The sequence below is a fragment of the Schistocerca cancellata genome, chromosome 4, assembly GCF_023864275.1.
Source record: "Schistocerca cancellata isolate TAMUIC-IGC-003103 chromosome 4, iqSchCanc2.1, whole genome shotgun sequence".
NCBI classification, from domain to species: domain Eukaryota; kingdom Metazoa; phylum Arthropoda; class Insecta; order Orthoptera; family Acrididae; genus Schistocerca; species Schistocerca cancellata.
The window spans coordinates 149,540,973-149,555,551 of record NC_064629.1 but is presented as its reverse complement, the minus strand read 5'-3'; the positions used below and the strand labels follow the sequence as shown (position 1 = coordinate 149,555,551).

The 14,579-nt window shown below is 40.5% G+C and overlaps 1 protein-coding gene across 1 annotated transcript in view; it reads left to right on the top strand.

The window, feature by feature from the left end:
• The window catches only part of LOC126183936 (DNA-binding protein RFX7), a 108,702-nt gene that overhangs the window by 75,415 nt on the left and 18,708 nt on the right, over positions 1-14,579 (top strand). The window contains exons 5-6 of the mRNA XM_049926284.1: positions 3,692-3,899; positions 6,465-6,586. Of these exons, the coding sequence (XP_049782241.1) occupies positions 3,692-3,899; positions 6,465-6,586 (330 nt within the window). The remainder of the gene's footprint in view (positions 1-3,691; positions 3,900-6,464; positions 6,587-14,579) is intronic.

Here is a 14,579-nt window from a genome sequence, read left to right as displayed (position 1 = left end):
ATTATGTTTATATTTGGATTATACACTCTTCTTTGCAGCAGGACTACAAGATAACTCTGCCTGACTACTTATGTGCAAATTCATCATAAATACTACAGATACCTACATTGGGCCAGGTCGAAGATTTTCTTCACTTGGGGAGTGGATTTTGTGTTGTCCTTATGTTCATATTGTCATAACTGACATTCTATTTTTGATATGGCTCCTCCTGAAAGCCAATAAATGGAAATATGTGCATCGGATAATTGTGTGAGGCATCAGTAGTTGAGAATATATACTATTCAAAAGAATTGGGAGAACATCACATTGTGTGTTTTTCATACTCCACTGAGTAATAATTGAGGTCTAGATATGTTATCAAATTATAGCTTTATCTTTCACAAATTAAGGACATAACAAGAACTGGAATGGCCGACAGGTGTTGAAAAAGAAGTGCAAACAATCTTTCATCCCATCTTATGGGATGCTTCTCATTGGACTTCAAGAGCTTCATTAATGAGTATGCCCTCCATGAGCATTTATCAGCGTCTGACATCTACGTCAAATTACCTTCCCTTAGGAAAGTGGAATGGCTCAACCACTGTGATGTGACTTTGAAAATGATGGCGAGCAGCAATCAATCGTTGTTTCCTTTCTAGCTTTAAGCTAGGAAGGAAATGACAACTGGTTTCTGCTCGCCATTGTTTTGAATGACACCTATGTGGCATGCTCTATATAAATCTAAGGAGGTCACCCTGTGGTAACTATTCCCATTCTTCAGTGAGAGTCCTTAGGAGTTCTGGAGAGACTGTGCTGGAACTGGATGACTACAAATGCATCTATCAAGCATGTCCCACACATACCCAGTGGAGTTTAACTTGAGATTCACCATAGACCATTCCATTGCTTCAGTGTCCAGACTTCGCAATACATCCCTGGTGATGCCCGCCACATGGGACCGAGCATTATTGGGTGTGCAAAGGAATTCAGGGCCACCACTGTATGTAGTTGCCACTACATGGTCCAACAGGATCTGTTCACTGTACTACCTGGTGGTAAGGCAACCATGGACATTGACAAGATCTGTACGGCTGGTACCACTGATGCCTCTCCAAACCATCACAGAACCTTGACCGAATCTGTAGCTTTCCTGGACAACATGTGGCAGGTACTGCTCACCACAGTTTCTGCACAAGCGAACAGGGCCATCATCTTGTGCCATGGAAATCTAGACTCGTCTGTGAATAACACATTTTGCTAATGACGAAGTTGCCAGTTGACATGGAAACTGAACCTAAGGTCAGCTGCGAGATGTTGTAATGTGAAGAGGGATACTCTAACACAACATCTGGGGCAAAGATCCTTTCTTGTAAGCTGTTCCTTAGTTTGAACAGATATAGTTGCTCCACTGACTTATGAGATCATCTTGCAGTGCTCTGGCTCTAGCCGCATGATTCCGCAATGCAGAGATGGGCAGATCTCGTCTCCAGGTGGGGTTTCAATGCATTGGTGACCTTCTCAAACTTTCCTTGTGTACTGACTTTTCTCACTGTAGTGTGTCTACAATCTGTGTATGACATATGGAGAGAGATTGGCATTTGCAGCAACAGAACAGAAGGTCCATTCTTCTGGATAAGACAGACAGCTCTTGCAACCTGCATTGCATTAGATTGTCACATTGCATGTGCTTGGTTGAATTCAATATCCACAAATGACAGCTGCTATCTATGTACCTCACTAGAGAATATTGGGACATCAGTGCTCACTTCCCTCTGAAGTCCCAGGTGGTACTGTAATGCATAACATAGCTGATAGATGGCAATTGACTTTAGTTGTTGTGTACATTGAAACTGAAGATCCCAGGCTTTGCATTAAGCCCATAGATCACTTATATTGAAATAGATTTAACGTATTGCACATAGATACACACGTTCCTCTAATTCCTTTGAGCAGTGAGCAGTGTATTTTGTTGTATGAGCTTGTGTTTATATACGAATTTTATCTTTGTTAATATCTTGTAAAAATATTAAACAGTCAGAGTTTACACAGTATTACCACAGTTTTGTGTTTCTGAACTTTCCCCATAACTTCTATCATACATGATGCGGTCATATGTTGTAACATATATTTGTTGCATTCATTCATCTTCACCAATACAGAACTGTGCAGCATATGCTAATATGATGCCAAGTCTCTCTCTCTCTCTCTCTCTCTCTCTCTCTCTCTCTCTGTCTCTCTCTCTCTCTCCCCCCCTCCCCCCTCCCCACACCTCCCTCCCTCCCCCTCCCCACACCTCCCCCCCCTCCCCACACCTCTCCCCCTCCCCCTCCCCCCTTTCTACAGAGAGAGAATTTAGAACAGTAACATATGCCATATGATTGTAGATTTGTGTTGGTGAAGATGTGTGACTGCAACAACAAATGTGTGTGTGTGTGTGTGTGTGTGTGTGTGTGTGTGTGTGTGTGTGTGTGTTACAGCATATGGCTGATAAATAAAATAAATGTTTCTCTCAGAAATTTACTATCACATTTATTTCAAACATGGTTTTTGTAAATTAAATACACCTGTGTTCGTGCTTTAACCTCCCCCCTTCCCTCTCCCCCCCCACCGTCGCCTCTCCCCCCCCCCATTGCCGTCGCCTCTCCCCCCCCCCATTGCCGTCGCCACTCCCCCCCCCATTGCCGTCGCCTCTCCCCCCCCCCATTGCCGTCGCCTCTCTCCCCCCCCCCATTGCCGTCGCCTCTCTCCCCCCCCCCCGCCGTCGCCTCTCCCCCCCCCCCCCCCGCCGTCGCCTAATTTCTAAAGACTCTGATGCCTCGTAGTTATCCACTGAAATTTACTACAGGTTTCTGACTGTATCAGTCAAAGAAAGTTTAACATCTGATGTTTGGTTGCAGGGAATACTCAGTTGTACAACCCCAATTTCTAAATAGCAAGCCTTCATCTCCTAGCCCCACTCTGACTCCTACTCCCCTACTGGGCAGCATGTATACTTCCACTGACATGATATGTTCTCCTCCTGCCAGACCATATTACCAATAAAGGATGTTGCAAGGCCCAAGAATATAAAAAAAACTGTTTATGTAACATTTACAGCAATGAACAGTTGTTGGAAAATTATAAATTACTAGTTACAGCATCATTTGATTTAATAGAGAAGGTACTAACCTTACATTTTACATTCCTTCATTTATGGTGTGATTTAATAAAGACTCATAATTGTTATGCTTATGTTGGTGGTTATTGTGTAATGATTACCTGTCCAGAGACCTGAAAAAGTATGTTTTTACCCTATATATCATGCCTGCAAGAAAAACTATTTTTTTTTTTAAATTCTGAAATGTCCCTTTTTACATACGTCAACATCTGTATACAGTAACAAATAATCTACATGAAAAATATCCCTTTTTTCGAAGACAGCAACAGTGAATTCTAAAAGAATTGAGGTTTGAATTGTGTTGCAGGTATTGAAAATGTTTTAACTTCATTATAATGCTGAAGATTTTATGTGAATCAATTCTGATAGAAATCAACATGAATGAGCAGACAACTGAAGACTGAAAGTCAAATAGGCAGGAAAATAACAGTAAGTCAAGAGACACTAATGTTTACAAACATCCTCAAACTTCCACCAGTGTAGTGTCAAGTTTGATAGGAATTGGAAATGTGAGTTTAGAGCAGCTAGTAATTGTTAACTTTCCTTCTGTTGCAGACTCCAGTCCATTGCTCTGAAGGTGAAGTTATGTCAGCTGCATCATGCTTAATTCGTGAGTGGGCCGAAAAACTTCTTGGCGTCCGTTTTGATAATCTGCGAGATCTTGCCTGTCATTTGGTGGAAAAGATGTGTGTGGACTCGCGATCTGTAGCTGCATTCACTCTTCTTTCAACATCTGGTCATCTGCAAAAGCGTGACAACAAAGGTGATATACTTATCCAGAACTTCCTGTGTGTAGTTATTGCTTTTAAATTCTGAACAATATATGATAAAATTCAGATCCTGTCATCTGAAAGTATAATTTTAGTGTTTTCTATACATATGCTCACAAGATAAAAGAGATTCTCACTTAGCTAATTAAAAATATTTGCATTTTGAAATTATATTAAGGTATATTATTGTAGCTGTATTATATATTATGTGTTATTTTAATATTCTATTTAATATTAAAGTATATGTATATTTTTTGCATCGGATACAAATTCTCATTTTTTCTAAAGATGGTAAACTTTCCTTATTATCATTTTATAACTCTTTATTTGCGTAGTTATGTTCTTATTTAACCATGATTTATAAGAAAGATAAATTATAGTTCATGAATCGCCAGTTACAAAGACACTAAGCTGGCCTAATAAATAAAACTAGATTTGCTGAAGACACGCATTTCATAATGATACAGCATCAAAACTACTGTAAAGTTCTGACAAATATGAAGGGAACCCAAAAATAGGACTCCATCTTTGTACACAGAGGGATAGTACTGATGTGTTCTGCTGGGTGTCTCTTTGAATCTAAATCTACATTGCATCTACATACATTATCCACAAGCCACCGTATGGTGTGTGGCGGAGGCGACCTTGCATCAGCACTAGTAATTTCTTTTCCTGTCCCACTTGCAAATAGAGCAAGGGAAAAAACAACTATCTGTATGCTTCTGTAGGAACCCTGATTTCTTGTATTTTATCATTTTGGTCCCTATGCAGCATGTATGTTGGAAGCAGTAGAATCATTCTGCAGTCCGCTTCAAATTCTGGTTCTCTGAATTTTCTCAATAGTGATCCTCAAAAAGAAGGTTGCCTTCCCTCCAGGGATTACTGTTTGAGTTCCCGAAGCATCTCTGTAAAACTTGCATGATGTTCGAACCTACTGGTACAAATCTGACCTGATGCAAATCCCAGACACTCCAGTAGTACTCAAGAATAAGTTGCACTAGCATCCTATATGCGGTCTCCTTTACAGATGAGATAAACTTTCCTAAAATCCTCCCAATAAACCAAAGCTGGTCATTCGCCTTCCCTACCACAATCCTCACATGCTTGTTCCATTTTGTATCTCTTTGCAACGTTACACCCAGATTTTGATGATCCCTCGTCTCTGATGAACACTCGATGTCCTTTCCTAAGAATTGGTCGATGCCCATAAAATAATTCCCATTTAGGAACAACAGGTTTTCAAATAGAGTTAACAGCTTTTCTAGTAGTGACTTGCCTTAATCTTAGTCATATAATGACCTTTATGTTGACTACATGCTAAACTCCAGCCTTCCTTTCTTTCCAACAATCGGGCAAGGTGCCGCAGTGGTTAGCACAGTGGACTCGCATTTGGGACAATGACAGTTCAAATCACTGTCCAGCCATCCAGATTTAGATTTTCTGTGATTTCCCTAGATTTGCTCCAGAAAATGTCCACAGTGGTCCCTTTGAAAAGGGCACAGCCAGTTTCCTTCTCCATCGTTTCATAATCCGAGCTTGTGCTCCATCTCCAGTGACCATAGTTGACAGAATGTTAAATCATAATCTTTCTTCCTTTTTCTTTCTAACTAACAGCATTTTCATATTTTCAGCCCTGAAGATAGCTATTGGGAATATCAATGTTAATTGTTGAAGCTCCTTATTTGGGAAGGGTGTTCAGTGAACACAGGACAGTGTTCCCCTTTGTGTTTTTAGTCCATCCTTAGATACTGTTCAAACAAAGAACATGATCCATGGCATGTGACTCATTCTTACCACCCACTCTACAGCATAAATTTGTAGCAGACTTCAACAAAGTGTTAGAGCCAAACAGCAGATTTTCAAACAGGAGTTAACAGCTTTTCTCCGAATAAAGTCCTTGTCTGCCCTGCTTGAATAATTTAGTGGCATACATGTTTGTCATGTATCTTCATTGCAAAGGTACTTAAGGTTCAGAATACAATCTGCTGTAGAAGACTGAATGCAGTATAAAATGCAGTTTTAATATCCAGTAATGTGATCTGTCTCTGAAGGTGTTTGAAGTTGCTTAGCTGTATCTGCTTTTACTGTCATTATCTTTAGTTTCAATGGGGTAGTCTTAATCTTACTCATAGGATTTTGAGATTCCATACATTAATTTGTGTATTTTAAAATTCATGTATACTTTTGTTCACTTCCCCATTATTGACTCACATCCCCCATTATTGATGGTTTTACTTCTGTAGCCACTGATAACTATCATTATTGCTATTTTATTATTCTATGAACTTATCCTACTAACAGTCAATTACTTCTCATTTATAAATTCTTTTATTTTTGTTTAGCCTTTTTTTACTGGAACTGCTTTTTTCAATTTTTGTTAAGTTTTTTTATAAAACTTCATGTAATTGCTATATCAAGATCCGTTCTAAAGCTATTGACTCAGTGTAGCAATCCCCCTCCCCATAACTAAACGTATGCGAGGCATGAAACTATGAGTGATTCCTAAATTGTCAGATACGATTCTCTTTAGCAAGTTTTAATTTTTTTATCTTGAACAGAGACAACACCACCACTGGGGCTGGCAGTACAGTACACCAGCAAACACAAAGAAGCTCAGCTGCAGCTACAAAGAAAGCTTCAGGAGCGGGAGGTCATCCGAGAACAGAAAAGGAAACTACAGGTTAGTGAATGACTGTTTTACTTGCGTGTTCTTCTTTTCTGTCATTCAGGTCAGCGTGTGAACCTTACAGGTTGATCTGACTGAGTAACTTATAAAAGTTGCATTTTGTTGATCAGCTTCCTTAAGCCTCAGCAGGTGTCTTCTTTATTTTACTTATTACAAGATGTAATTCAGTAACCAAGCCATAGAAGAGAATATGCGAGGGTAAGTCAATTATTATCCGCAAAATAGTTATAAAATATTGTAATCAAATAGGAACCTGAAACTTGCAAGAACATCATTTTTTGACATAGTCTCCTTGCGTTTCAATGCACTTGATCCGTCGTTGCACAGGCTTCCTGATGACCTCATAAAAGAATGTTCTTGGTTGAGCTGCAAGCCAGGAATGCACTGCTTCTTTCACTGCTTTGTCCGAGGCAAATCGATGACCCCTTAATGCCTGTTTGAGTGGTCCAAACAAGTGATAGTCAGAAGGGGCAAGATTGGGACTATATTGTGGATGATCCAGTACATTAAATTTGAGTTTCTGGAGTGTTTCAGCAGTATGGGCAGCAGTATGTAGACAGGCATTGTTGTGCAACAACACAACACCTTTTGATAGCAATCCTTGGTGTTTGCTTCGAATTGCAGGCCTTAGCCTGTCAGTAAGCATCTCACTGCAACATACACTGTTTATTTTTGTGCCCCTTTCCTGATAATGTTCCAGTACTGGACCTTGTGCCTCCCAAAAAACCATGAGCATCAGTTTTCCTGCGGACAGTTGGATATTGAATATCTGGCTCATAATGATGGATCCATGTTTTGTCACCAGTAATGATACTGTCTAAGAAGTTGTCCCCTTCGTTACCATAGCGATCCAAATGTTTTTTGCAGATGTCCAAGCGTGTTTGTTTATGCAACTGTGCAAGTTGTTTTGGGACCCATCTTGCACAAACTTTATGAAACCTAAGTCTGTTGTGGATTATGACCAATTTGCAGATGATGTGCCACTTCATCAATAATTAGTCGTTTGTCTAAGAGAATCATTTCATGTGAACACGCAATGATTTCTTCATTTGTTGCGATAAACAGTCATCCAGCTCCTTCGTCGTGCGTAACACTTGTGCAACCATTTCAGAATTTTTCAATCCATTCTTAGACACCCTGTTGTGGCAAAACACTGGTCCCGTACTGTACCAAAAGTCTTCGATGAATTTCGGCCCCTGATACGCCTTCCAACCACAAAAAATGGATCACTGAATGTTGCTCTTCTTTGGTGTAAATAAACAGCAGAGCAGCCATGATTAACAGCACGGCAGCGATGACGAAACTAACCTAGCAGCTTGAAAATTTCAAAGATATAACAACAAATAAACAAAAGCATGTGTCATCAACATAAAACGACAGTACTACCAAAGTAAACAAAAATATAACTAATTTGCAGATAATAATTGACTTACCCTCGTATATGTACATACTTGCTTTTCAAGCCCTACAGTGTGTGATGAAGGGTGCTTTTGATAACATTGTCTTCCCGGTTCCATTTGCAAATGGCACATGGGAAGAATGGGCTGTAATTACTCTGTCTTCCTTGCCATGGTCATTTCACAGTTTTTATATGGGAGATAGTAATATGTTGCCAGGCTGTTCCTAAATGTACAGACTCTAAATTTCAATAGTAAACGTCTCCATAATGCCTCCGGGCCTACTCAACGATGTCATGACAAAATACATCATTTTTTATTGGCTCTCTTTTATTAATGAAACACGGTAGACTTCCCAGACTGGTGAGCAGTACTTGAGAATCGACCAAAAAAAGTCTTTTGTACGCCGTTTCTTTTTTGGATGAATTACATTTCCATAAGAATTACCCATTGTATCTTAGTCTGGCATCTGGATGGTTACTCCTAGGTACTTATGGTTTTTACTGTTTCCACTGATTTTTCACCAGTAGTCCAGTCGAACAGTAGTGCACCGCTTTGCCTATTTATGCTCAATACATTACATTTATTTACATTTAGGTTCAAGTGCCAGTACATGTGGCAAACATTGAACCTCTCCTATAGATAACAGGATTGTCCTCGAATAGCTTCACAGAGGTCCCACCTTTATCCACTTGATGATTAATATTATTATATATTGTAAACAATAATGACTGTCACACTTTCTTGGAGTATTCCTGAAATTGCCTTCACGTATATCAATTTCCTTCCCATACAGGCAATGTGTTGATTCCTGTCTGCAAGGAAGCCCTGAATCCAATCACAAATGTGATCTGATACTCCACAAACTGGTATATTGTTCAATAACTGACAATGTGGAATGGTTTCACATACCTTCCTGAACTCAAAGAACATGGCTTCAGCCTGGGTGCCTTTGCCTATGGTACTCTAGGTCACAAGGACAAACAGAGTGAGCTGAATGGCAAGAATTCTCTGTTTGTGGGAGATTTTTGCACTCTTAAAATAAAAAACTTCATAATGCGTGGCCATAAAACGTGTACCACAGTTATATGACAGATTGATGACAGCGATATCAGCCTGTGTTTGTATGCATTGTCTGATAGCTCTTCTTGAAAAGGGGAATGACATTCACTTTTTTCCAATCATGATGTACTCTCCATTGCTCTAGTGACATACAATAAACCACTGTTTGAAGCGAGGCAAGTTTTTTTGCATAAACTCTGTAGAATCTCACAGGGATCATATCTGTTCCAGGTGAATTAGTTGATTTTCTGTTGTATGGTGACTTATCTTAATATCTGCCACTTTTTCTTTCACACTGCCTGTTCAGTATACACCTTTGACCACCGGATAATAGTTTACTACTCTCAGTTTGTGTCTGCGTGTGGGTGCCATCCATCCTCCTTTCAGTATTAGGCTTCCAGGTAGTTAAGAATTTTACTCATTTTCACCTTGAAAAGGCTTTCCCTCTCAATCAATTTTACATTTTGAATCTTCTTAATCATATATTTGAGTGTCACTAACTTTGTTATTACACAGTCAACTGTAGTCTTCAGTTGCAGCAGTCGGAGTACAGATGTGTGTACATTTCAAGCACACCTCCAGGCATCTTAAGTTGACGATTTTGTGTGACACGTGTGCTGCAAGTACATATGGTTGTTTATAGAGGTTAATTTGATCTGTAATTTATTTTCCTAGTGTTTCACTATCATCCTTCACTTTCTTTTTTAACAAACCATCTGTTAATGACTTCATAGAAAGTCAAACCTGGTAATGATGTTACTTGTGACCAAATGTTGAAATATTAAGACGACTTCTAAACCACTTCCAGCAGAGATTGTTAAGACATTCCAGAGACGAAGCTAAATGTACAATCTAGTGCAAAATATTTGTATTACATAAGCGAAAGGCAAAATTCACATCAACATACAAAACCATCTGATAGGAATGGCCAGTACTAACTGATGAAGATTGCTCTGAAATAGAACTAGATCCGATTTTTCCATTCACTGTCAGACACATTGCCAAAAACAGGATGAAAGAAAATCCTTTCTTATTAATACTGTAATGAAACGTGAACAGTCGAAGAACGTGTGGAAAAAGTAAAGCTTTTAACACAGGATAGGTCTTTGTGCTTCTGTATATAAGATACACATTTCTAACTATGTGTTTGAAGGGTACACCATCCACGTAATACACATGGTGAGAGGGCTAAGGGTGTAGTTTGTCTAAGATACATGTTGTTCTGTGCCTGTTACCCTCACCGCTCACCTTCAAGCAATAGAGCTTGAGATTTCAGCTCTCTTAGGAATAACTGTGTGCTCCCCAGATTTCACATGCCATAAACCTATGGGAAAAGAGATCCTACAAAATCTCATCTATCAACTGTCTGATCCCTTTCTCCTTCTCAGAGACTTCAGTGTGCCTCATATTCAGTGGGGCTTTACGTACACTTGTCCCAGGAGAGGGGCAAGTATTGGAGAGGTTCCTCTTGTCGAATGATGTGTGCCTCCTACGTTCAAGGAAAGTGACACACCTCTTTACTGCAAACAGGTTTTCCTCAGTAATTTATATAATTTAACTGTCACTTTTCTCTCCTACACTAGCTGATGCTATCCTTCAAAAAGTGACAGGAGACTTTCAGACTAGTGACCACTTGCCTGTATGGATCCACCTGCCAGATACATCAGCATCAAGCCATTTAAATAAATTTTTAACTAAACCAGCTGGATGCTTTACAGCATGGATAGTCAACCTTTTTTACCTACCGCCCACTTTTGTGTGTCTGTTAGTAGTAAACTCTCCTAACCACCCAGTGGTTCCACAGTAATCATAACTTGTAAAGTAAGGAAGTAACATTACTTTATAAAATTTATAAAGCAGAGTTACAGCAAGTTAGAGCATATATATCACAGATGTAGTTGGAGGAGGTCTGAAGACACCAGTTATGACGTGACAGCTCTGATGGCTAGGTGTGGACTAGGATTCTATATCGAGGATGGACATTGTGCAGCTGAAGAAAGACCAATGATAGTTACAATGGATCTTCCCGTCATACTCTCGGGACAGCAGCCAAGTATGAGGCTGCCCCTGGTGTCCAGATGTGGCAGGCAGGGGTTCGTGTTGCAGTTGAGACAGAAGGGTCTGCACCATTGGCATGGTGCAGAATAGTGCAGACTTGAAGTCACATTGCCGCCCTGCTGTTTGATGATCACGAGCTGGTTCACACAGTTCTTAAATACTGCTTCTCCATACTGATGCCGTGGTAAAATCGATGTTAGTGGCTCACACAGAAGGAGTTAAAATACAAACTATCTATGACTCTCATTATGACACCATGGCCAAAGTGCATAGTGAAATTTGAATATTAAGTTCAAGAACTACTTCCTTGTATAATTTAACAGAATGTCATCTGCAGGACTGTACCATTATTTTTGGAGGCAACCAATCGTCATCCTTCTCATGAATTGTGAGAAGGATCACACCAATCCAACTAGCACTTACCAGTTATATAGGGTTGGATTGAAAGATCGGGAGCTGTTTAATATGGACTCTAGAATCTGAAAAACATCTTTCACCTTCCTTAGGTACCACTCTACACTCAGCAATCTAATACTCCTGGAGGCAGCAATACAAGAGCCTTTTTTGAGACAGCAGTTTTGCAGGAATGTTTTTCGATATTGAAAAGGCCCTTTACACCATGTGGCAATGCAATATCACCTGACAACTGTACAATCCCAACACCTAACCTCTCTGCTTAGGATGGGGAATGGCCTTAAACAGTATGAAGGAAGTTCTTCATGGTGTGACATGCATATAGGGTCCAGTCAATCCCGCGGTCACCAGCATTTAAGTCTTCTTGTTTGACCATCAGCAGAGCACGCACTCATGAATTTCAAAACAGCAACAAAACTATTTGGGATTAGAGCAAAGGAGTAACCTGAAGAGCTTGCTATGGTGGGCTCAAATGTTTTAATGCAGCTGTGGAGCTAATATCCTCCTTTATTATTAATGAGGCCTAAGCTGTTTTTTAAAATCTGAGAAAATACAAGAAATATTGTTCAACAGATTTTATTTTTAAACAATCATTTTACAAAGTGGTTAGAAATGGAGAAGATATCCTTCACCTGCTTCAGTGGCAAAGGAAGTAAGTATCATTCTGCAAGTGGTCAAGCCAGTTGGGAATCCAAGGAAATGAACAAGCTGGCACAGCAGCAGGGGACACTTGCAACACAAACAATTTACTACTCCATGCTGTACTCTCAGGTGCTTTACTTCATTGTTGAGGGGGAGAAGTATTTCTCAGTGGGGCAGTGGGAGTCTATAAGTACAAAATAACAAAATTAAGACTTGTGAAACCAACATTCTTGCCATGGCAAAAATTCCTTTACTCACACAGATAGAATTGACTTCAACATGATGGATAATAGGGCACTGACACACAGACACCACCTCAGGTGAGAGGAACTGCTAGTGGTCAGTGCTTGTGCCATACTAGTACATGTGTCACATCTTACTACACTGAAGAGCCAAAGAAACTGGTACACCAACCTAATATCATGTAGGGCCCTCGCAAGCATGTGGAGGTGCCACAACACGACGTGGTATGGACACGACTAATGTCTGAAGTAGTGCTGGAGGGAATTGATACCATGAATCCTGTAGGACTGTCCATATATCTGTAAGAGTACAACAGGGTGGAGATCTCTTCTGAACAGCACATTCGAGGCATCACAGATATGCTCAATAATGTTCATGTATGGGGATTCCGGTGGCCAGTGAAAGTGTTAAACTCAGAAGAGTGTTCCTGGAGCCACTCTGTACCAATTCTTGATGTATGGGGGTGTCATATTGTCCTGCTGGAATTGCCCAAGTCCACCGGAATGCACAATGGACATAAATGGTTCAGGTGATCAGACAGGATGCTTATGTACATGCCACCTGTCAGAGTAGTGTCGAGATGTATCAGGGGTACCAGATCACTTCAGCTGCACACACCCCCCACCATTACACAGCCTCCATCAGCTTGAACAGTCCCCTGCTGACATGCAGGGTCCATGGATTTATGAGGTTGCCTCCATTTCCGTACGAGTCCCTCTACTCAGTACAGTTTGAAATGAGATTTTTCCAACCAGGCATCATGTTTCCAGTCATCAACAGTCCAATGTTGGTGTTGACAGGCCCAGGTGAGGCGTAAGGCTGTGTGTCGTGCAGTCATCGAGGGTACACAAGTGGGCCTTCGGCTCTGAAAGACCATACCAATGATGTTTTGTTGAATGGTTCGCATGCTGACACTTGTTGCTGGCCCAGCATTGAAATCTACAGCAATTTGCAGAAGGGTTGCACTTCTGTCGCATTGAACGATTCTCTTCAGTCGTCATTGGTCCTTGTCTTGGAGGGTCTTCTACCGGCCACAGCGACGTCAGAGATTTGGTGTTTTGCACCGGATTCCTGATATTCACAGTACACTAATGAAATGGTCGTACGGGAAAATCCCCATTTCATCAGAGATGCAGTGCCCATTGCTCTTGCGCCAACTATAACACTACATTCAAACTCACTTAAATCTTGATACCCTGCCATTGTAGCAGCAGTAACCACTATAACAACTGCGCCAGACACTTGTTGTCTTATATAGGCGTTGTTGGCCGCAGCGCCGTATTCTCCCTGTTTACACATCTCTGTATTTGAATATGCATGCCTGTACCAGTTTCTTTGGTGCTTCAATCTATATTGCATTTTATATTCTGATAAGATGGCAGCAGTCTCTGCCGGTCGCAGTGGCCAAGCGGTTCTAGTCACTTCAGTCCGGAACCGCCCAACTGCTATGGTCGCAGGTTTGAATCCTGCCTCGGGCATGGATGTGTGTGATGTCCTTCGGTTTAAGTAGTTCTAAGTTCTAGGGGACTGATGACCTCAGCTGTTAAGTCCCATAGTGCTCAGAGCCATTTTGAGCAGCGGTTTCTCTTGATAATGAATTACATGGCATTTTAAATAACAATAGAGCAATTGTGGAAAAGGCCTTAAGGTTTTGTGTTGCATCATCTCTACATCCATACTCTGCAAACCAGTGTGAAGTGCAACATATTATGTTCATTTCCCATTCCTTTTGCGAATTTAGCCTGAGGAGAATTGTTGCTTAAATACATCTGTGCTCAAAGTGACTAAACCTAATCATGTCTTTGTGGTCCCTATGGACAGAACTATTACTTTACTGTCACTTGTTCTCAAAAGTGATAGATTCTTCATTGTGTATTACAAGTGTTAAGTCGGGCGCACACGTGTGAATGTCACGCCCAATTTTAATAGATTCGTATGCAATATTTGTCTGTGTTGTCATTGTTACGTAGTCATTCAAGTCTCTGATATGTGCCCATGATCCATTGTTTCGGGAAGATAGCTTACAAGGAAAATCTTTCTCTCACTAAATGCATACTTTCATACTCAGAAAAGGCACTGGTAACTGTGTGTTTTGAGTGTCATGAAATGATCATCAAAGTCATTGAGTGACTTTCGACCATCCTTTAGGCAAGTACAGCAGTATATATGTA